Source organism: Phalacrocorax aristotelis, chromosome 17 (assembly GCF_949628215.1).
Source record: "Phalacrocorax aristotelis chromosome 17, bGulAri2.1, whole genome shotgun sequence".
Taxonomy (NCBI): domain Eukaryota; kingdom Metazoa; phylum Chordata; class Aves; order Suliformes; family Phalacrocoracidae; genus Phalacrocorax; species Phalacrocorax aristotelis.
In genome coordinates, this window is record NC_134292.1 from 7,873,212 (window position 1) to 7,895,432 (window position 22,221).

The 22,221-nt window shown below is 39.3% G+C and overlaps 1 protein-coding gene across 2 annotated transcripts in view; it reads right to left on the reverse strand.

The window, feature by feature from the left end:
* MED27 (mediator complex subunit 27) overlaps positions 1 to 22,221 on the reverse strand; it is a 95,396-nt gene that overhangs the window by 15,276 nt on the left and 57,899 nt on the right. For both annotated transcript variants that reach the window (XM_075111849.1, XM_075111850.1), the window contains exons 4-5: positions 13,789 to 13,882; positions 3,540 to 3,647 (exon numbers count right to left, since the gene is read on the reverse strand). In XM_075111849.1, the coding sequence (XP_074967950.1) occupies positions 3,540 to 3,647; positions 13,789 to 13,882 (202 nt within the window). The remainder of the gene's footprint in view (positions 1 to 3,539; positions 3,648 to 13,788; positions 13,883 to 22,221) is intronic.

A 22,221-nucleotide genomic window follows, 5' to 3' on the forward strand; every position in this document is an offset into this window, starting at 1 on the left:
AGTACCTGTCAACCTACATAGCACTACGTACTAGCACACAGCAAGCTAAAGCAACCTGGATAACGCCTTGTCAGCTTTCCTGTGTAACTGCTAGTATGCCACTGTGCACTGTTCCACAACTATGAGAAACACACATTTTGGTTTTCTTCTAGACTTGCCTGACTAATGGACCAGAAGAGTATCAACATCTCTGCTGTTCGCACTCATCTCTTCCCTTTTTCTTGCCAGTAATGCGAAATTTGCTAAAACAGTTGTACTTTCAGAGATAAATGATGACTCCCCTGACCCACAAGCAAATCAGTGGCCTCTTCTGTGCACAGTCCATTTTTCACTTATTGCCTGTGTGACCATTCAGTCTCCCGATGATGGCCATTTCTTCTTTTGCTGAATACTATTGAATATATTTTGTTGCCCCAAACCCTGCTCTACTTGGAGAAAGCTCTACTGAATTTCACTTTTAGTACTGAAAGGACCTTCTGACTTGCGCAGTTAGGGGGGTGACTCAACAGTCCCTCATCCATCCATGTAAGTGTAAAGAAGCACAACTTAACCAGTGTCCCTTCTTCAACATGGCTTACGGAAAAGACAGGAGCTTCAAAATTGCCATATTGTTATAATATTATCACCTAGTTATTCTTATCTCTGCTGTTTACAAATATTAAATGCTTCCTAGGAATACATAAGCAACCCCCCAAATCAGCAATTACTGTGTGAACTGCTCACTGGAAAAACGATCACCTCCTACTGTGATCCTGAGGGTTCTCTGTATTTTTGTTATTTAATAAAGAAGATACTCACTGATCTCCTTTTTCATACTCTTCTGTGTCTCTTCTGAACACTAGTGTATTTCTTCCCCTACCAGCCTAGAAACTGAGAAGCCAGAATAGTATGGTAAAACCTCACTGGAGTACTTTCCCAACAGCATCTGTTGTGACAGAGAAGGAATTGGAATGGACTGTGTTTGCAATTGACTGTAATCGCTCATTCCCAGAAGGCACAATAAGTAAAGCGAATCATTGAAAGAGCACAATCTTATTCTTATTCTCCAATTACCAGCATAGTTAATTAGTGAAAAAGAGGGAGCTCACTGTTTGTCAATATGTGCTGCAGTTGGCAAAACTAGCAAGCTACGCATTTATTCAATCCTTCAACCCAAACTTACTCATTACTTAAGTGGCTGCAACTCCAATTCTACTTAAATCAGTGTGCTGGTTTTGGCTGGGATAGAGTTAATTTTCCTCATAGTAGCTAGTACAGGGCTGTGGTTTGGATCTGTGCTGGCAACAGCGCTGATAACCCAGGGATGGTTTTGCTCCTGCTGAGCAGGGCTTGCGCAGAGCCAAGGCCTTTCCTGCCCCTCAGCCCACCCCAGCAGCGAGGGGCTGGGGGGCACAAGGGTCTGGGGGGACACGGCCGGGACAGTGACCCCAGCTGACCCCAGGGATGTCCCACAGCACATGGCGTCATGCTCAGCACATAGAGCTGGGGGAAGAAGGAAGGGGGGGACGTTCAGAGTGATGGTGTTTGTCTTCCCAAGTCACCGTTACCTGTGGTAGACCCCTGCTTCCCTGGAGACGACTGAGCACCTGCCTGCCCATGGGGAGGAGGGAAGGAATTCCTTGGTTTGCTTTGCTTCCTTCGCAGCATTTGCTTTACCTGTTAAACTGTCTTTATCTCAACACACAAGTTTTTCTCTTTTCCCTTCCAATTCTCTCCCCCATGCCACTAGGGAGGAGTGAGCAAGCGGCTGCGTGGTGCATAGTTGCCAGTTGGGGTTAAACCATGACAGTCAAATTAAATGTTCCTATTTATACCTAAAACGCAGACCTTCAAGTTTGCGAAAGCCCTTGGATGGCCCAGTGGAATAGCAAACTGCCACGTAAAGGTCACAGGTTCATGTGGCCTCGTGGGAGCAGTCACATAGGCTAACTTTGGACACAGAAAGCTAAATCAGTAGAAAACAGACTCCCCTGCAGACTGGCTTAAAGCAAGAAAATACGCCAGGTGTTAACACCGATGCTCTGGAGAAGCTGAACTGGTCCCCACTGACAGCAGACAAAGGTTAGTGCCCCGTGCCCAAAGCTGGCCTTGGTGAGGCCGGCTCTCCCCCTCACAGCAAACGATGACAGAGGAACAGTATACGGCTCTCAAGAGAGCTAACCCTGAGCTAAACAGAAGCCCAACGCCAGATGCCGAGTTTCAGAAAGGAACTCTCTTACTTAGCTTTTCAGCATATATAGAATTATTATATTTCAAGGGAGCTTCAAAGGAAGCTGGATTCATCAGAGAAAATGAGCACACCAAAATGAAGTGTGTGACACAGGAATCCATCAAGCACTGTCAGCGCTCTTTAGGCAGACTATCATTTCACTTCCAAGCAGAACTTGGGGTGAAGAGGGGCTGGTGCTATAAGTCTGTATTTATATGCTAATATACAGGGAGTATAGTGCAGCTGCTTCTGTGGCAAAGTGGTATTTAAACCTGCATATTTGAATAATGCAAATCAAAATCAGGCAGTTTTTATTTTACTACTTCTTAGGCCAATCCCCCGCCCTTCGAGTGAGAATCTCTCACCTGGGAAATACAGCTGTGCTATTTCCTTCAGCACATCAGCTCCTGGCCTTTTCTAGACAACAGAGGTTCCGACTCAGAGCTGCTGAACTCTGGGTCAGTAGACAACGTGCTTCTGTGTGCTAAAACACCGTTATCGCTTTTGAAAGGGAAAAAAGTCTCACTTCATTATAACATGGCCTATGGGTGCCAAGTACTCATCTTGATATAATGAACTTTTTATTTTAATAGGCTTCATAATCAGAAGAGAAAGCTCCAGAGAGAAAATGTGAAACACGGAGGTATTTAGTACTGTTACTGGCAAAGGCGAGTCCTGGCGGATGTCTTGGTAAGAGACACGACTCCACCCTGAAAAGTGAAACAAGCTGAGCTGAAGGCCGTCAGGTCCCATTAACATCTCCGATGCGCTAAAGAGAGCCATATGGAGCGTGTGCAGTCAGACGAAATTTGAGGGTTCAAGCAGGGTGAATTGTTCATAAAACCAATCACTCGTGGAAACAGGTAAGACTTGCTTTAATAGTTGCTGTTCAAGCTGTGCCATTACTGACAAGCAAATTATTGAGGACTACCTACCGACGACTCAGTTGCGTTTATCAAGTTGCGCACAAAACTAGCCCAAGGTTTCCCAATGGTTCTCAGAAAAGAGAAATCTGAACCTTGGGCTACTGTTGTGCTGGTACGCTGAGAAAATGTTTTCTCAGTAGACACTATTAATGAGGCAACTGGGGTCTAAGGTGATAAATTAGGAATTCAAGCAAGGGCTTCAGAGCTTAAAAAGAAGTCAGACATTTGGGTATGAAAAATCCAAGCAAAGCACGACAAATTAAACCAGAGCATTCTGCAAAACATCCACAGTGTCTTTTGACAGCTTTATGTTTTTGGCATACTTGTGATGGGATTCCTGATCTCTGTCATTTAAATACCAGGTGAAAATAAAATTTAATGTTGCTGGATATACAATAACCTACCTTGCCATCTTCAGTATAGACATTTTCATTGTACCCTTTTACTATTGTCCGGTCAATGAAGAGGCTCCGCATCACCACTATCACTTTTAACACTTTTCCTAAGGTAACCTGTGAAGAACAAGAGAAGGACAAAAACAAGCTGAAGGAGAGTCGATGGTGTCTGAATTCACAAAACTATCAAGTTAACAGCTTAAGTTGGTGCAATTTCAGTTTTCAATATTTTATACACAGACCAAAAGATCTAAAACCACTGTGTGTGTTATGAGGAACAGATAAGACTATAAAGTGTAGAACAAACAAACATTCATTTGCAACTGAAAATGTATGAATTCACAGAATTCCCTTGTGTAGACATGACACTGCCAAACAACTCTCTCAATTTTATTAACACCACAACTCAATAACTTGTCAAAAACAATGAGCAAATGTGATTATTTTCCACGTATTTGACATTCTCCAATAGAAGTCCACTTAGAGAAAAATAATTTGAAAGAACTGGACTCTTCTAATGCTACCTTTTAAAAGCATGCCATGAGTTTAATGGAAAACATTTTAGTTCCAATAGAAAATGTAAAATTATTTAAAAGGAAACTACAGCTAAAGAGTAAAAATGTTACATTTTCAAAGGTTTAATTTTCTTCTGTGAAAGAAGTAAATGTGAAGAATAAAACTAGTACCATGGAAAATATATAGGGTCAGTCAGAGTAAAACAACAGAAATAAGACTAAATTATATTATTGACAAAAATGCAATAATGAACGCATTTTAATCTAAAAATCAATTTATATTTCAAAGATGAACTTGCACTTCAATATTGTTAAGATGTGTGTCTAACAATAATTCTGTTGTTGTGTTTTGTTATTACAGATATTATTACAGATTTTTCCTCACCCACAAAAGCATAAAACTGAGATAAAAAAGAAACAATTTGTTCATTTTAATACTTCCCAACCAGCAGCGGCTCATTTTCCTTTGTCTGTGTTCCAACATTTCCTCCAATATAGATTAACACAGGCTAGAATAATTGTGTTTTCACTCCTAACCTCAGCAGACAAATCCACACCCAAAGAAATCAGTCAATATGCATCTTTATTGATTTGTTACATGTTTTTCCTTTTTAACTCCTGCTAATGACTCCTAACCACCAGCTCATTTCAACATGAGTAACCTCAGCTTGATGCTGACTAACTAGGAGACTAACAGGCAAATCAACTCGGAAGTGCCAAAATGCTTTTCCCCTCAAGGAGGAAGACAGAAAATCTGGCACAAAGACTGCATCTCAAAGCTGATGCAGGGATCATGCTGCTGAAGGAGCGTTAGGAGGGGAAATGGTGGTAGGGAGGAGATGACGATACAGGACTTTGCAGAACAGTTACCCAAACTACTCTAAATGCTGCTTATTATATCACTTTATAGCAGGACCGAGTTACAAATCCTGAGAAGAACTGATGACAACTCTTTGGCACTGGACATGGAGAAAGCAACTCTAGCACAGAGAAGTCTAAATAACAGGGAAGAACAAGTTGACAGCAGAAGAGAGGACACGGAAACGAGAAGGGGAAAAAAGAGTCAATGACGGACTTCAAGAAGACAGGCTGCTGGGTATAATTTTGCAAGAACATGAAGAGAAAAAGGAGGTTGGAAGAACAGGTAAGTTTTTGAAGAAAAATCTTACAGGCTTAAGTAGGGGAACTTGTACCAACGCCTGAGCCATGCACATACAGTGAATAGATTTTACTGGTTCCTACCTTCTTAATATAGACTGGGATTTCCTGAACGTGTATAGAACTGCCTAGTGTTCTCAGGCAACATGATATCATGATATCAGGTACTGTGAATTTGCATCTAAAGCTAGTATCTTGCTGTGATACTCTGTAATAAGACCTAGCTAGTCTGCAAATAAAAGAAATTGGCAGAGTTATTTCAGCACCTACCACTCCATCAATTAAGTTAAAAATACCATGACCCAGAGGTGCCCGATCCATGATGCTGATCACCCACTAGAATTAGGAAGACAGTTTTGTCCTAACTGCTAGTATGAGGAAATGGAGTCGTTTTGAAAAAAGTTGTCAGCACACCTAGAGTTAACAGTTTTTTATTTATTTTTCTACCTTAGCAAGACTGGCACTTTGCTAGGATAGAGGTCTGCTGAGAGAACTGACTCATAACTTCACACTAGGCATCAACCGTACACGGTAAAATTAAAAGGAGAAGAAGAAATTTTAAACAAAAAGAAAAGAAATCTTCTTAATGGAAGAGCAAAAATGCTGCCCTACGAACACCCAGGCCCAGCTTTACATATAATATTTTATATCTCTATTGCCCTCACACACTTTAGTGGATGCTCACTTCCCTCCTTTTCCTTTACATTTCTGCATTCATGATAACCCACATTGCTGCCAGGTGGAAAAAAAATTGGATGAAGTTGATCTGAAGCCTGTGTGGGATGTTCCTGAAAATCCTCAGAGTGAACAGTGGAACATAACAAGCTGAAAAACCTCATGTTTGGCACTCCGGCTTGCTTGAATATACTTATTGCTGGCCTCAAACCTCCCCACAAGATTTACCTGCACAAATGCTTTCAAAATGCTTCTGCATTAGCTCACTGCCTTTCCCCAGGTCATCTGTTTTCATACCCTTCCAATGATTCACTCCACACCTTCAGAATCTGCCACAGCTACCCAGACCCCAGCTATCATCCACCATCCAATACTGAAAGGTCAGATTCTGCAGACTGGTCCGGGACAGTAACCTCAACCACCCACTTGCTTGAAGGTCGAACAAGCAAGGTTACGCTGTCTCCCACATGTGTAAGGAGCAGTGTAGAGCCATCCTTCGGCAGGTACCTAAGACTGAGCTCCCTGAGGAAGGCACTACTGTTGCAATCTCAGCTTAAACAATGGTTTGTGCAAGGGGGTCCTCTCCAGGAGCAGGGGCACCCAGGCGTCACGGGAATACAAATGAACAATTGAATACATTGCAACTTTGGATAGGTTGTCTGAATTAGCTCTTGCAGTGCTCTGGCACTGAAACAAAAAAGCTTTCCTGTTTTGTGCTGCTGTTGTTTTGACATGGGATTCCTGTAGATTTTACACTGTCTGGAAGAGAGTTTGGGACTTTCAGATGATTTTTGCAGGACTGTATCATCGGTTAAGGCTGACAGAAGCAGAAATTTTGTAACTAAGCGTAGCTCAGAGAAATTATGGCTCATCATTTTAACAGCATTGAAAGAATGAGGCCTGTAGTACAAAGAATGAACAACAGCCTGTCACTAGGCTGGAGGATGCTGTTAGATTTGGAAGCCAAAAGTATGCTCCACAGCTATTTTCAGGGTAAAGCACATTCTGTACTATACAAAGTAAATGGGATATCCTTTATTTTTTCCTCTAATAATCAAGACTGGTAACTGTTTTCAGGCCTTAATGTTTTTGTTCACCTCAACTGTATTTTACAAATCATGTTTTCCAGCAAATCATTTTCTTTCAATGCCTGCTCAACTTAGCTAAGTGGAGTCCATGTTCAGAAAAGATCTATGTATGGAATGTAATTTACACCTATAGTCATACAACTGTGTCCCTACAGATCACCTGAAAGAACGTAATAAAAAACTAACGGCTCTGGTAAAAAAGTAATTTGGTAGTTCTGCTCTAAGTTCCAGCAGCCCAGGTCTCTCCTCTGGAGGTCAAGACTCACCCAGATGGTCCCTATTTAATGGGTACTAAAATGTCCCTGCATTTCCACAGATATCAACTGAAAGAAACTCCTTTCATTATACAGGAAAGATACCTTTCACTTGTGGCAAAAAGACAATAATTTCCTTGCGAAGCCAACTTTTCCTATTAAATTTCAGCAACTTCTGTCGATATCCTGTTAAGACAGCACTTGGCTTTTTAATATTTCGCCTGAAGGATATATGCCAACTCGTCCTTGATGTAGAAAATTTTAATTCAAATCAATACATGTACAAGGTCACTTTAAAATTCAATTAATATGAATGAAAAAATATGCCCCACAGTTCTGTGAGCTGAAAATGGAACAGTTGCAAGTTAAATACTTCTGTAGCTTCTGTTTTGGTCTGTGTAATAACAATGTACTTCTAACTTCCTTTTAACTAAAGTATACTAAATTCAGACAGTTAAGTTATTCATAAATCCCCTGCTTCCTAAAATGGCAAGCTCCAGCTGATTGAAAGCTGCAATATTATGCAGCTTTTCTGACAAAGATATATAAAATAAAAATGTTCTTGAAATATCCCAGTTTTAAAAATATTTTGTCTATCACCAAGATAATTCTCAAAGAGCATATGACAGACACTGTATGCCAAGAAAGGGGGAGGGGGAAACAGAATAATCAGTGAGAATGGCTTAGATAATTTCTTGTAAGACTGCTAAAAAAGTTCCTATTTAACATCCCTTATGACTGGAAAAGAAATAAGTACCTCTCCAAGTAAGTCAGAATTGGGGTCAAAATTAATTTACGAAATTTAAAGGATCAAAATTAATTTGCCATGCCAGAATTCTGCAGAATTTCTGGAGGAAATAGCTTAAATCCCCCCCTTCAATTCTGCCTCCTCACTGAAACTGATACCAAACAAAAAGCCCTTTTGTAAACAATTTCTAAAATTGCCTTAACACACACCCTTCCTTCAAATTTATTCAGAAGTTTGGTATCAGGAAAACGTATGCTGACAACGCCAAGCTCCAACACTTCACAAAAAAATCCCAAAGCTCCAGATTTCCTCTCAGCATCCCAGGGAATTTGCTGCTGATTGGAGCTGCAGATGCTCTGCAATGCAGAGCTAAAAGAAAGAAAACATTATTTTCGGTTAACATGGGTACCTCCCTGCTTGTATAAAACGAGCACAAGTATGTATGCATTTTTTATTCACCTTAGAAAACAATAAGACAACATCAAACCTGAGATGTAACCAAGCTGTACCTATTTCCAGCAAGGCCAGACACCTGCTCCTTGCCATACAGCCAGCCATAAGCTTGTCCTCCCACTTGTGTATCTATCTTACTAATCCGTACAATGCCTGGAAACCATATACATGGTGTGTGTATATATCTCTCAACTGAAAAATAAGGTTTTATATTAAAAATAAAGTAAAAAACCCACCCAGACTTTCACCTAGTTTTTCTTTTTTTTCTTATGTCTCATCTGCTGCTGGTATGAACGCTGCACTTTCCCTCACATGCTCATTATTTTTTAATGATGCCTATTTGTAAATAGCAAGATAAGATGCAATTAAGCCATTAGAGTCTAAATAAACAAACATACTAATTAGGTTCTTTACAAGGATTTCTTTTTTTATGTAAGGGCTGGAATTTACCTTTCATTAATCTAACCTAATTGCAATAGTGCATGATAAAAAAATCAACATAAACGAAGGACTTGAAATGATTTTGCCATATTAGGGATGAGCCGGTGATCTTCTCCCCCGGTAACATGGCATATTCTCTTAATAAAGTGAGCAAACTTGCACAGAGTATTGTTCAAAGGTTAAAAGACTGATTTTGCCAGTGGCTAGTCACACTTAGAGAAGGGTCACCCTAGTCCAGCACTGCTATGGATGACTAAATGGATTCTGCCTCTTTTTCCATTCTGAATTACAGCACACCAGGAATTTTACAGGGATGAAGATGATGTCTGATATTCCCATAGATTTATATTCTGCAAGATCAACACAGACATGTGAGCCTTTGGGACTAGACAGCAACCTTGGGGTACAGTAGCCCTGTGGAGGGAGCAAAGCTGAGGAAATTTCTTGTGGGTCTTCCTCTACTTTTGCTGATTTTGCTCCCTTTCCCATCAAAAGACCCTTCCCCATTCTTATATTAGACAAACAGAGAATAATTTACAATTTACTTACCACTCCCTGCTCACATACTTTGCTGATTCAAGACATTCTTCCTCCACATATGTGACCCCAAATGCTGGCTTAATGCTTTTTAAATGTGGGTTCTCAAGAGACAAACTGTGAAGCCACTGCAGTAACAACAGTCCCCCTATGAGCTCAGAAGTGACTCCTCAAGATCCAGCTCACCCGAGATCCTTAAACGTCCCAGTACCTCCGTCAAAGACCAAAACCTAGCTAGTGTCTCCAAGACAGTAAACCCTAAATTAATGTTCATCATATGTGTCCAAAATTAGGTGCCTAAGCCGTCAAACCTACACCCCCTCACAAACCTGCCTACCTCTACCCAGTGGCCACTTTGCACTCGTTTCCTAACGAGCCACCAGACCTGCAAGGAGGATCAGTTACACTGCTAAGTGTTTTGGAGAAAAAGAGATTGTTTTGAAAACAGCAGCATTAAATTGTTTTCGTTCAAGTATGACATCAACACTGCTTTCAAACCACTCAGCAAATTTCCCCTCCCTCCCCAGTTCTTCAAGATCAGCGTCTCCCGAACAAAGATCAGTTTGGTGGCTGTTCTTAATGGGCAAGTAATCAGTTTCAGAATCTATTTTTCCAACAGAAAATAATAATGATTTTACGTAAAACACTGATAAACAAAAATGAGACACGAGGAATTACTCCGTTTTAGCGAACAGATGTCTAGCCTATTTGCAATTAATACAGCCCACTTCCATAGAATCAGACTGTTTAAAATGCTTGGAACAAGACTTGAAAGTTGAAATGCAAATGTGTGTGATTTTATGGAGGAAGAATAAAATTGGATAAAAACATGTTTCATATTTCTTTCTGAAAGATCTAGTAAAAATCTAGACATCAGTATAAAATTATAAAATTAATTTAGCATTGAAAATTTGTAGATGATATGAAAAGAAGAAATCATGATTTCTGCCATGAGATTTGGCTTGGCAGAAACAATTTAGTTTTTCAAATGGAAGTTATATGTATAATTATCCTTTAGAAACTGCTCAAATTACAGAAAACTATTCAATGACATGTAAAAATATTTACCCAGTGTTTGTAACTTCTACAGTAGTGCTTCCCTATAGCATTTCAAACACTGGGGAGACAAATAATTTTAAAGACAAAGTGGTGTCCAGATGAAGACAAGAAGGTAAGTTTCCACACCCAACCAGGACTGGCTCGGTACATGACCCTAAGGAAGTTATGTTTGTCAACTGGAAAAGTAGGGCTAATTTTACTGTTTTCTAAAATAATTCTGATATTAATGAATGAATGAATTGTACACAGGAATTAAGTGTTTCACGCTGACAAAAATATTATGAATTTTGATAATGGAAACAAAGTGTGTGAAACCATCGTGTAATATTCACACCATCAAGTTATTTTATTAGAAAAAAATTAGTATGTATCTAGGAATACAACTAATAATTCAAAATAAGCAAAAATCTAGGTATTTTTCATTAATTAAAAATCAATTAATGTTTTCTTAACATATAAGATGATGTTTATCTATTTACAGTTCTTGGCATTTGACCAACAAAAGCTCACAAAAACCTTAAGGAGTCTGCAGTTCCCTCCGCTGCTGCTGCAAATTAATTTTGCATAACACTGTTATTAAAGCTGGTATAATTCTATGTTTAGTCTTTTTTATGCATAGTGCAATTAAAAGATTAATTGAAAAATCACTAGTGAAGACTGGGATTAAACAGCACCTTGAAATGCCATGATAAACTGCTTTTAAAATCAGTTGAGGATTTCACACCGCTCTGAAAGGTTTCAATTATTTATGTGTTTGGTCTGTGTAGCATAAATCCAGACTAATGAGGTACAATTGCTGTGTATAAATCTAAAGTATAAAAAACCTCCTTATTGTCTGGATGAAACAGTAGCCTCAAAGGACTAGGAGGTAGCAACCTTCCAAGTCACAGCATTTATGCTCTCAGGAATAGTTTATTTTTCTCTTTGCTTAAGTTCTTGGCTTATGTGAAAGCTGTACCCTGGTTAGGGAGAACCCAGCTTAGCACAAAGGTTACTCGCCAGAAGAGTTTGACCAGCGGGCTCGTGCGGCTGCTAATTATTCCTCTTGAAACACCAGATGAATCTTAGACCAATGAAGTCCCACCTCTACAGCTACGGACATAAATGGATTTACAGGGGCACACGCAGTTGTAGTGTCTGGGGCTGAAACTTTCTGTATTAGGTCTTTTTCCGAAAGATGACTTGTTTGGCAAAGTCTCCAGCTATTCTGAAGTTTCAAAGAATCTCACAGGCAATCCCTTCCCCTTCTTCCCAGTCTCCTTCCGATCATTTGCCATTCATAAAATATTTACAGTGCTTACCAGTGCCTTTGAAGATGAATACATGTTTTTTTTTTCTGGTAAACGGAATGATTGTGTATAAAGATGCTTTAATATAACAACTAGACCTCTGCGTCAAAGACCTTCAAAAGCAGCAACAGGTACGATATGAACAGTCCGAGGATGAAATCATTGAGATGATACAGTTAGTTAATTAACTCTGGGCAAACAGCATGGTTGTGAAATATTTTTACATAAAATAAGTATTATCTGAATCCTCTGGTATTGTGGTAAACCATGCTGCTGCATGGGAGCAACTCCAAATCTAACTTGGGATAAGTTCAGAGTGAGAAATCACAAGTACTGAAAAAACCTCCCTTCTTCTGGGGGAGGTGCTCTTCACACTGCCCATCCTGCAGCACCTTTCACTGAGCGATTTGTGGCTGAAAACAGCAAAAGCTTTTGTAGCAGTCAGGGCCAGATGGAAAGTGCCATATTGGCAACATCAACTGAGACAGATGGGAAAGAGGGAAAACCTGCCTAAAAGAAAAAATGATAAACCCATCACACAATCACATACAAAAATACTTTAAAAACAATCTTTTTGATCTCTGATCCAAGGAAAATATGCACTCCACTGGTTCAATACAGGGCTGCTATCTTGTAGCAACTAAAGTCCTTGATTTAGGGAGCAACTGCAACATAGAATTCACTAAATTACTACTGCTTATAAAACAGGCTTCTTTTACAGTTACTACCCTTCCACCCTACCTTATTCCTTATCAGTCATATCCAAAATAATTTACCTGATTTCCTAATCATGCCTGAGTCCTGAAAAGCATCATCTATTTTCTGACCTCAAAAAGCCATTAGAAGTGGAAGGTACTTACTATATGCAAAGAGGGGCTCTAAGACAGTGCAAAGGGTTTCAAAGTAAGGAATTAAAGCCAGAGATTTTTCTATAGCAAAACAGTTAACTAAAGTCAGCTTAAGAGGAAATGCAAAAGCTTCCAAGACTTACAGCTTCCTAAGACTGCACTAATTAATTCAATTCTTTTCTGGAATATATTGTTCCACTTGGTGAATCCAACAATTGCAGATTAAATGTTTTAATGCCAGCTGTTTATTTTAACCTCTGACTCAGTTAATCTCTTGCAAATTTGGGGCTGTTCAAAGAAAGTTAATAACAGGATGTTAGACAGTTGATTAATTAAAACTAAATATAGTCACAGCTATACTTACTATAGAGAAATTAACAGAACCTTTGAAAAATACAGGCAAAAATCTAACCCTAATAGTCTTTTAAAGTCAACAAACTCTAAAACCAATATAAAAATCTCCACCTGTGTATACAGTGTATTTTCTAGTTTTATTTTAAAATTTGGCAAAAGATGCAACTTCTGCCTTTCATCCTCCTAGAGGAAAATCAGCATCCAACTGCTAAGCTACAGACTCCACTTCCATGTTGCTGTCTTATTGCTGTCTTAGAGTAAAAGCTTTAAAGACTTCTCTTGCTACAAGCACAACAGCTGCCTGTGAAAATTGATGTGAACAATAGCTTCTTCTGGAGTGAAATCTTGCTTGGTCAGGCAGAAGTAAGTCAAATGTATTGGACCTGTTTATCTCTAATCCAGCCTTTACTGCTCATTTACTTCAAAGGCAAATTCTTGACTTCATCATAAAACAGAAATTCACTGACCCAGGAACAATCTGAACAAATTTAAATCATATTGGTTTCCTCCTCCTTTTCTTCCTCTGACCACCCTTTTCCTTAATTATCACGATTAAGACTCAATCATTGCAAAGACTGCTGAAAAACGCAGGGAATATTTGAGTTTGCACTATTATTTCTACAATCACATTTAACAATAAAAAGTAATAGATTTTTCGTTTAAAGATGAAATTCTTTTTATCACTCATTTGCCTAAGAGCAAGAAAGATCCTACATTGCTGTGACAAATGAAGAACAGTGTTTCCGAACCAAATAAAAATCTTTAATAGCCTCAATTTTAGGAACAGTAATTAAATCCCTTGAGAAATCCATCTCAAGGGATTAAATGATCCAACTTACCAGAAGCATTGCTGAGGTTCCATTTGGCCGTGATAGCTGGATTGACATTTCAGGGAACATCCTATCAATGCGATTGATCACATCATCAACATATCTACCAAACAAACCAAAACAACAGAATTAACACACGTGCTCCTTGCCACAGACTCAGATTATTACTCCTTTTTAACAATGTTCACAGGACTTCCCTGAGTTAATTTCTCTTTGATACCTCCATATTCTTCAAAAACACATGCAAGGAAAATTCGAAAAGTTATAAGAGGAAACATAGCACAGCCCTATGTAAGCTGTTCTGAAAATTAATTCTGAAAAGTCTTAGTCCAAATCTGTTAGCCTCCAAATCTTGCCACCGTATTTCTATACTTTTGCCTCACAGGGTAAAAGGATACATTATTACAGCGTAGGAATTCATAGGTGGTCACCTCCTTACCCTTTCTTTGATGAACTAAACAGGTAGAGGTTTTCTCAAAGTCTTCAACCAGTTCTTACAGAGGTCTTTTTTTAATCTTTCGACTTTATTTCATGCACTGGTGACTCTCAAATTGGCTAGTACATTCCAGGAGTTTCTCTGGGGTGATCAAACTCAGAGGTAAGATAACATCCTTACTGCTGGGTATAATCCCTCTGCTTGTGCAGGCCAAAGCCAGCCGGCATACTTGTGTCTTGGCTCCCCGGTATCATATTAAGAGCTGACGTCCATTTACAGCAAAAGCTTCCTTTCAGAGACCTTGTTTCCCTGTCCCACAGACATGTCTCACATCCTTCAGCCATTCTCCTGGACTCGTTAAAATGCACAGTGTTTGCTTTAGCAGAGTTTACAAGACAATCTGTATCATCTATGCCCTAATCTGGCCTCCGGTACTACCTCCAGTTCTCCTGAAGGAGGCAGAAGGGAGGGGCACTGCTGCCTTGTTATCATATGCATCTACAAACTCTGCAACTTGATCAGACCCACAAATGAGTTTATTGATAGAACTGTTTTCATGCTAGCCCACATACATGCTCTGAAAAAAAGATTCTGGAAAAATCGGCTGCCCCAGTTAGATTAACAGTAAAACTGAGAAATCTAATTATTTCTCTTTAACCTGCCTAAATAAAGGCAAAAAAAAAAAAAAAAAAGTGGAATTCTTGCTCTTCAAAGTTATTCCATTCTAATGGTAGTTGCTGCCCCCCTGCCCGAAAACCAGTGCGATGCTCTGCTCCAATTACTATTTTGCAAAGGATTAAAAATTATCAGAAAAAAAAGAAAATCAAGAAAGCTACACTTACACAGCTGGTAAAGTCAATCCACTTTTAAAAATAACAAAAGAATGGAATTGGCTATGACAATTTTGCATAAAAATCTTAATCCGCACTTCTCTTTGTGCAGGAAAAAAAGTTTCCCCATTCACGTGAGTGACTCATTAACAGCTTGCTTGCTGATAAGCAAAGTCAAAACATCCATAAACCAAGAACCTCCCTAGCCGGTGAGAGAGGAGAGCGTAAGCAGTCCTTCAGGATGAGTAAGCGACACATCGACAGTACGCACCTAACTGATTTTAAACATTACTGAATCCCATACTTTTTTAATACAGCATTCGAGTTCATATTGTTTCATAAATGCAATTACTCCAGGCTCCGGTATCGCTTGTGCGTGAGTAGAGGTGACTGAGAAACAGGCAAGGAGAGATTCTGTGTCTCTTGATAAGTATGTGGTTAGGAACGTGTCTTAAAGCCTCGCACACTATGATGCAGATTATTGCATAACTTAAATTTTCTAATTTTCCAAACTTTGGGCAATAATAAGTTAAAAAATGTCAAAATATGAAGTTGCATAAAACAAGGGCTGCTTACACACCAACAGAGTCTATATGCATTAAGGAAGCAAAATTCAAGTTATTTTCAAACATATAAACAACAGCTGGATTTAGGCATTTAATCTGCTTCTGAAAAACCCCAGGAGACATGTACATTTATTCTTCAAAAATGTGATCCAGGATGGCTGGAGGTAACCAATTCTTTAACTCTTTCTTAGATCTGATTATTTTTTAAATGTAAAAATTGTCTTCACTGTGTGCCTGACTTGACTCAAACCCGACTGTCACCTTCTACTACCTGAGCAGTAGAAGGCAGAACAGGGAATTCACAGGGAGCTTGTGAAGCCTTCCCTTTAAGTGAAATCACATGTCCAGCAAAACTGAAATGTGAAAATATGTTAACCACCTCCTGAAAGAACTTAAAGATGAGTTACTGAGATACCTTGGGCTTAGAAGCCTGTTAATTTTGTACTACTCTTCATAAGTCAGGTGACAAAAAAAGAAAATTAAAACCACACACTTAAGGAAACAGAACATTTTACTTTGGCAAGGCTCAGCAGCTGTATCAGGACCATCCACACAGGTAGCCTTTTCCTTCTCTTCTCAGTCAAGAGGATGTGAGAGAAAATCCAAGGCTAATATGAGAAAAGAGCATTGATGTACATATCATTGTTTTGCCCCTTTGCCTTTTTTCAAGTAGACATCAGGGTTTCCTGAGGAATCATCGGAACAGAAGGATTCTTCAAAAGATGCATATATAATTACTAAATTAGCCTGACTACATGGCGGCCTCAAATATAAAATGACAAACAACTTAATCTTAGGCAAAATTCTTCTATAGATATGCCCTTCAGAGAGGACATCTGGTAAAACATCTTGCAAAAGGATGGATATGATAAATCAGATGCAGCAAAGTAATGTAGAAGTGTAACTGGTGACGACTTTAGAGAAAACTGAAGAACATATGATAAAGACAAGATAAAGTGCACTCCCGAGGCTGTCTGCAAAGAGGGTCAGAGAAAAAGCTGCTGTCTGGAACTTATTTTACAGAGCTGAAATACATTAATTTTGTGCCAAAATAAGCAGAGTCACAACTTACACATCTCTGTCCAATCAGTTTTAGCTCAAAAAGATGATAGTTCTTATGTATGTTACAGAATCTCTTACACAGTCTCAGAGAAGCGCAGCAGTTAAGGATGGAGAAAAGTCTAATTTTACTTTGCCAATAAGCACTTCTAACTTTTAACGTACGTCTCAGTTTTCTCCTACTTACAAAAGATGCTGGTTGGAACAAGCATTTACAAACCCTGGAGAAATAACGCAAAGCAGGGAAAAGCAATTGGAAATAAATTTGCTCAAACATTTGGCATATCTTAATCTTAAGAGAAAAAAAAAGGAATTCTTAAAATTCAATACAAGCTGAAATTATAGGGTAGCAGCTTCCCCTCTTGTCCAAGAACAGGCATTATTCCACCTCCAAAGGGTTGAATAGAGCGTCTAGACAAACCCCTTCCCCATAGCTTCTCTATCATGCAAAGGATGCTCAAAAAGGTCTGAAGACAGATCGCAAACCACTGCCAAAGGTCATACTCAGTAACTATTCAATTACAGCACAGTATTTAAACTCTCTAGACAGAATTTCATCTTTCTTATTCTTGTAGGCCTCAAAAGACAACCCATTAATCCCTTACGATTGCAACATCCTAAGTTAGTCCCATTCCACTCAAACAAGCTTCAAGTAACTTGATCAATACCTTCAGCCTAATCCAGACCTGTACGCACCCTAGTCAGAACAGAACAACAGACTTGACCACCAGGACTTCCGATCATTAAATCATATCAAATACTAAAGCAATTTTGCTAATGTAATTTTACTGGTCAGAGGGAGGATTTTTAAAGAAGCTTTAATAGCAGGTTTGTACCAACTTCCCTCTCCTATTTTTTTTCTCATCCTTCTCTCCTTCATGACACATATTCATAACTTTAAGGAGGTTTTAAAATTGTATTTCAGACAGAAAATCTTTATTTTAAAAATGATAATTAGTATCATTCAGAGGTATGCATCTGAATGTGCAACAGAACCCACCAGTAAGATCAGACCTGACATCAGATGCTCTTCAAGGCTATCAACACTATAAATTGTTATTTTCATTTTAATATAGTAGAATACCTTTTCTACAGAAACACTTCATTAATACCACAGAATTTAAAACACAACAATCTACTTCATTAACATTAGCAAGGACTAAAATGAATTCAAAATTTTATATTCCAAATGAAGTCTTACTATGAACATGCAGAAAAATCAACCCTAGAATAAATGAACAGAAATATTCTTTGAAAAATCTCTCTGCCATTTTGCCAAGAAGCGCATACATAAATCCTTCAGTCTGTGTTAGAGAAACAATGCCTGGGGCAGAAGATACTTTTGCAGCCAGTTAGAAAATACTGTTTATAAGGGACTTACTAGTTATGCAAAATGCTAAATGAGAAGTTTCATACTAAAACATCAGGTTGACATGGTAGAAATAATTTCGGAACCATCTCTGCAGATGAACGGCCTGGTAACAACTCTCCGATTCACACAAAGGCCCCCCCAAAGACAGTAATTTAGAAAAGTAATTCATTATAAATGTCTTTCAATTCCACACTGGGCAGATGGTTTAGTTCTCTAATGTGACCTCTCTTTTTAGTTTTTAGGTTTTTTTTTTTTAAATTTTTACTGGATTAGATCCAGTGATCCAATGTTAGTGTGATGTTTAACAGCTTAGACAAGATTTAAATAGCATTTATCCCACACAGTGTTTAACTTGCATGCTGTTCATTTTTTCCACTCAATACAACAATTTAAAGATTAAAATTATAGGTATTAACAATACTTTTCTTTCGGAAGAAAGAAAATTTTGCTAAATGGTCTTGGGAAGACAGAGAAGGGGGAGAGGAGAAAAACCCTCCACATTTGTAATATAAGAGAGTATAATCTTTCCTATACACTCAGTGGAAAACAACACATATGAGATTATGAGAAACTCTACGATTCTGTTAAACCTGGATTCACGATATTCTAGACAGCAATAGGGGAAACTCTCCACACATTCTCACTTAGTAGCACAGTATTTGCTTGGTCCCAGATTTTTTTTTCCCCAGTTACTATTTTGAACACAGCTAATAATTTCTTTTCACATGCCTGATATTTCAGAAGCATGGGCTGGCCCTGCAGGCTTTTGCTAGCATATGTAGTGTCTGCTAATGAAGGCATCGTGCAAAGAGCTTGCTTGCACTCTACTAAGACCTATGGAACAGCTATTTTTTGCAGAGCCAGGCTCAATATGTAACTTAAGGCTTTTAGCAGGGGCAGGATTTTAAATATTACAGATTTTATACAGAGATTAAATAGTTTTCAGGCAACCTGATTAGAGAAATATTGTATTATAAAACATACAGGGTAGTCACAGTTCCAGTGTGATTTATTAATCAATGAATTAAAGTTTTAATTTGAGTCAGCTACCTGCTGAGCAAGTCTCTGCAGGTAGCAAATTCAAGTTGATAGAAGGCTTTTCAGAAGCATCAATTAACAATAGTTATTAAAACAGTGACCTCTGTCAGCTTTTGTGAAAAGACACTTCCTGCTTGGATAGGCAATGAAGAGCGTGAAAAGAAATTCAACAGCGCTCACGCTGAGAAAGCGACTTCAAGTCTCAAGACTAAATGAGACAGCTGGCACAATCCGTGACATCTGTACATCAATCGTGGAAGTCTCTGCTTCTTTCCCCAAATTCCACAGGTTTTGTTGGGGTTTTTTTTAATTGTTAATTCAGGCTCTTGCTCTTCTGTTCCCTAGAGCCTCTATAAAAATGCCAGTGTTTCCCAGCTCCAGTACTAAAATCACTTGCTTGTTTTGACCAACTTCCCCTCCATCTATAAACTTCCTTGCCAGGCTGACTTCTCAGAGTTGTTAACACTGTCCTCCTGTCCTTTCCGAATAAGGTGCTTCAGTGGTTTCCTCTCTCTTCTCACCCAATTTCCAAGTTTCTGTTGGTGGAAGACTCCAGCCAGGCTCCTCCTGGCTCATCTTGTTTCCTTCTGTTCCCTTCTCATCTGCACACTAACTCGGTCTTCTGCTACTCCTCCAATGCCTCCGTCCTGCTGTGAAATCTTTATTCATGATACGTTATGAAGGAAAAATGTTACCTTTTTCAAATAACTAACTGACTTCCAACTACCATGAGGCAAGTTGAGGGCAGAAGGGGCAAACGTGAGTCTCTCCAGTTATACACAGCTCTTCCATCTTGGGGCTACAACATATCATCAACATGAGGGAGTTTCGGCACTGGAACGTCTTGGTAATATGAAGTCACAGGTGTGGGAAGAAGGCAGAATGCACAGCCTGTAAGAACAGATTTGCTAAGAGACCTTGGACAAAGGTCCTAAGGTACAAATTCACTAAGATTCATGCCCAACCCTGCAGTGGAGAAGTGAGACAACATGCATCTGAAAGTGCTGGAAGATTCAACTCCAAACCTGAAAGAAGGCAGATTTCCATTTATTCTTCAAGTCAGCTCGTTTTCAACTTTGCTAAGGATGTTATTTTGGTCATAGAGGAATTATGTTTTATTATTGAGTGGATGCAAAAGATTAAGTTATGTGCCTAAATAGTCTAGAAGTGTTTATATGTAAACACAGGGTGGTCTGCTTCAAAAGCATATGCACATATAGCTGTATCAAACACTTAACCATCTGCACTTCTCACTCACAAAAGGCCAAACCTGGTACAGCACTTAAGGATGCATGTGAAGCCGTTTGGACAGTTCTCTAGAAGCCAAGACAGAGTGTTTAAGGGTTGGATTTACAAAGATGTTCAGAAACCTAAGGCTGTGATTCAACAATTTTCAGTCTTCAGCACCAATAGTGCCATAAGGCACTGACACATCCCCTCCCGCACGCTGCAGTGTACAACCCCCTCAACTGTGCTGTGCTGGGAGAGCTGGATCACACAACTGATCTGGTTTACAAAAAAAAAAAAAAAAAAGGAAAAAAAAGGCAAAATGTATTAGTTTAAATCTAAACCAGTTTCATGATTCAGCTCCCTGGTGCGGCTGTACACACTGTGCGCCAGCACACTTCGTGCTAGGACTGTGCACCTTGGGCCAGGCGTACTGTACGCTGGGGTCATTCTATTTCAAGAATAAAATACTTTATGGTAAAATGTGTTACTTATACTGTATTGTTTATACAACAAAACAATTCTGAATTCTTCAGTGCTACTGTGAATCCACTGATAAGCGATGTGGTGTAAACCTGCGAGGAATGTCCTCCTCAAAGGCATGAGCTGACAGTGATGGTACGAATGCACGCAGGTTCTCATGCTGAATGCTCGGGAAATGCAAACCTGGCCCTGAATCAAAGTCTCTGGACATCTGCACATATAAGTTAAATATGAATACCTCCTTAATGCACTCTGAAAACACACATTTTGTCACTGCACAGTTTTTTTAAGATAGAGCAAAAAGACATCTGTTCACAATATCAAATTCCAGTGCACCACCTTAAAAAGCGTAACTTTAATAAGGAAAACTTTATGTTACAAATAGAGACCTTGCAGTCAAATTCCCATAGGTATTTTATCATATTGTTGAAATAGCTTTCTTTGTACTTATATGGAACGCTCTTCAAAACGTCTTTAATTCACAGCAGTAATCAAGAGAGGAATATGGATATTAGAATGTGTGAAAGCTGGGTAACAAAACAAGCATGCATCTACTTTACAGTCATCACCAGGATCTTGTCTGAGCCTGTTACTAGTCTGTGCTTTATGGAAAACATTAACTCTTTTACATATACCTCGAGAGGAAAAACAGCCCTCCCTAACTATGCAGCATCGGTAGCAATAGAATTTCAGAAGCAATACTTCACAGCACGTATGTATTGTTTATACTTCCTCTTCATAAAACTAGATGTTGCTCCACAGCCCAACAATAAATGCTAAGAACAGTAGTTTTCAGGGGCCTGGATGAGAATCAGTATTATTATATCAGTGTTTACCTACAAAGATGGTTCTTGAATTACTCCTAACTTGTCAAGCAATTTATGCCCCACCTGTTAGCCCAAATTTGCACACGCACATACATGACTCTGCACAACAAAGCTGTGCCGAAAGTGCTCAGGGAAACTCAAGCCAAGAGATCCAGCCAGCCTTCAACAAAAAACAAAAAGGAAAGAAAAGAAAAAAATGCTTGCACAAACTACACACAGTCCCACCCCAGGAGGTTTCAGAGATGGATAATCCCCACCCTCTCTACCACCTGTGGTTCAGCAGAGCTCATCTGAGGTTGCTTGGGTCTGCGCTGTAAGGCGAGACCGCCTCTCCGGCACTCTCTAGTCAATCATGCAGCGAGGGAGAGAGGGTTAAACTGTGACATGCTGATGTTCAGTAAACACCAGACGGTGCTTTGACAAAGGCCTCAAAATAACACATCAAGTTCAGTCCTGCTTCCAGACAAGGTGACGGTTTCCAGCCCACCTGCCCAGCCAGATTCCCAAACGAAGTAAACGGGGCTCCCTGCAGACAGGGAAGGTCCCATTGTGTGGACTGGCCACCTGATGGGATCCTGATGCTGCACATTATTCCATGCTGTCA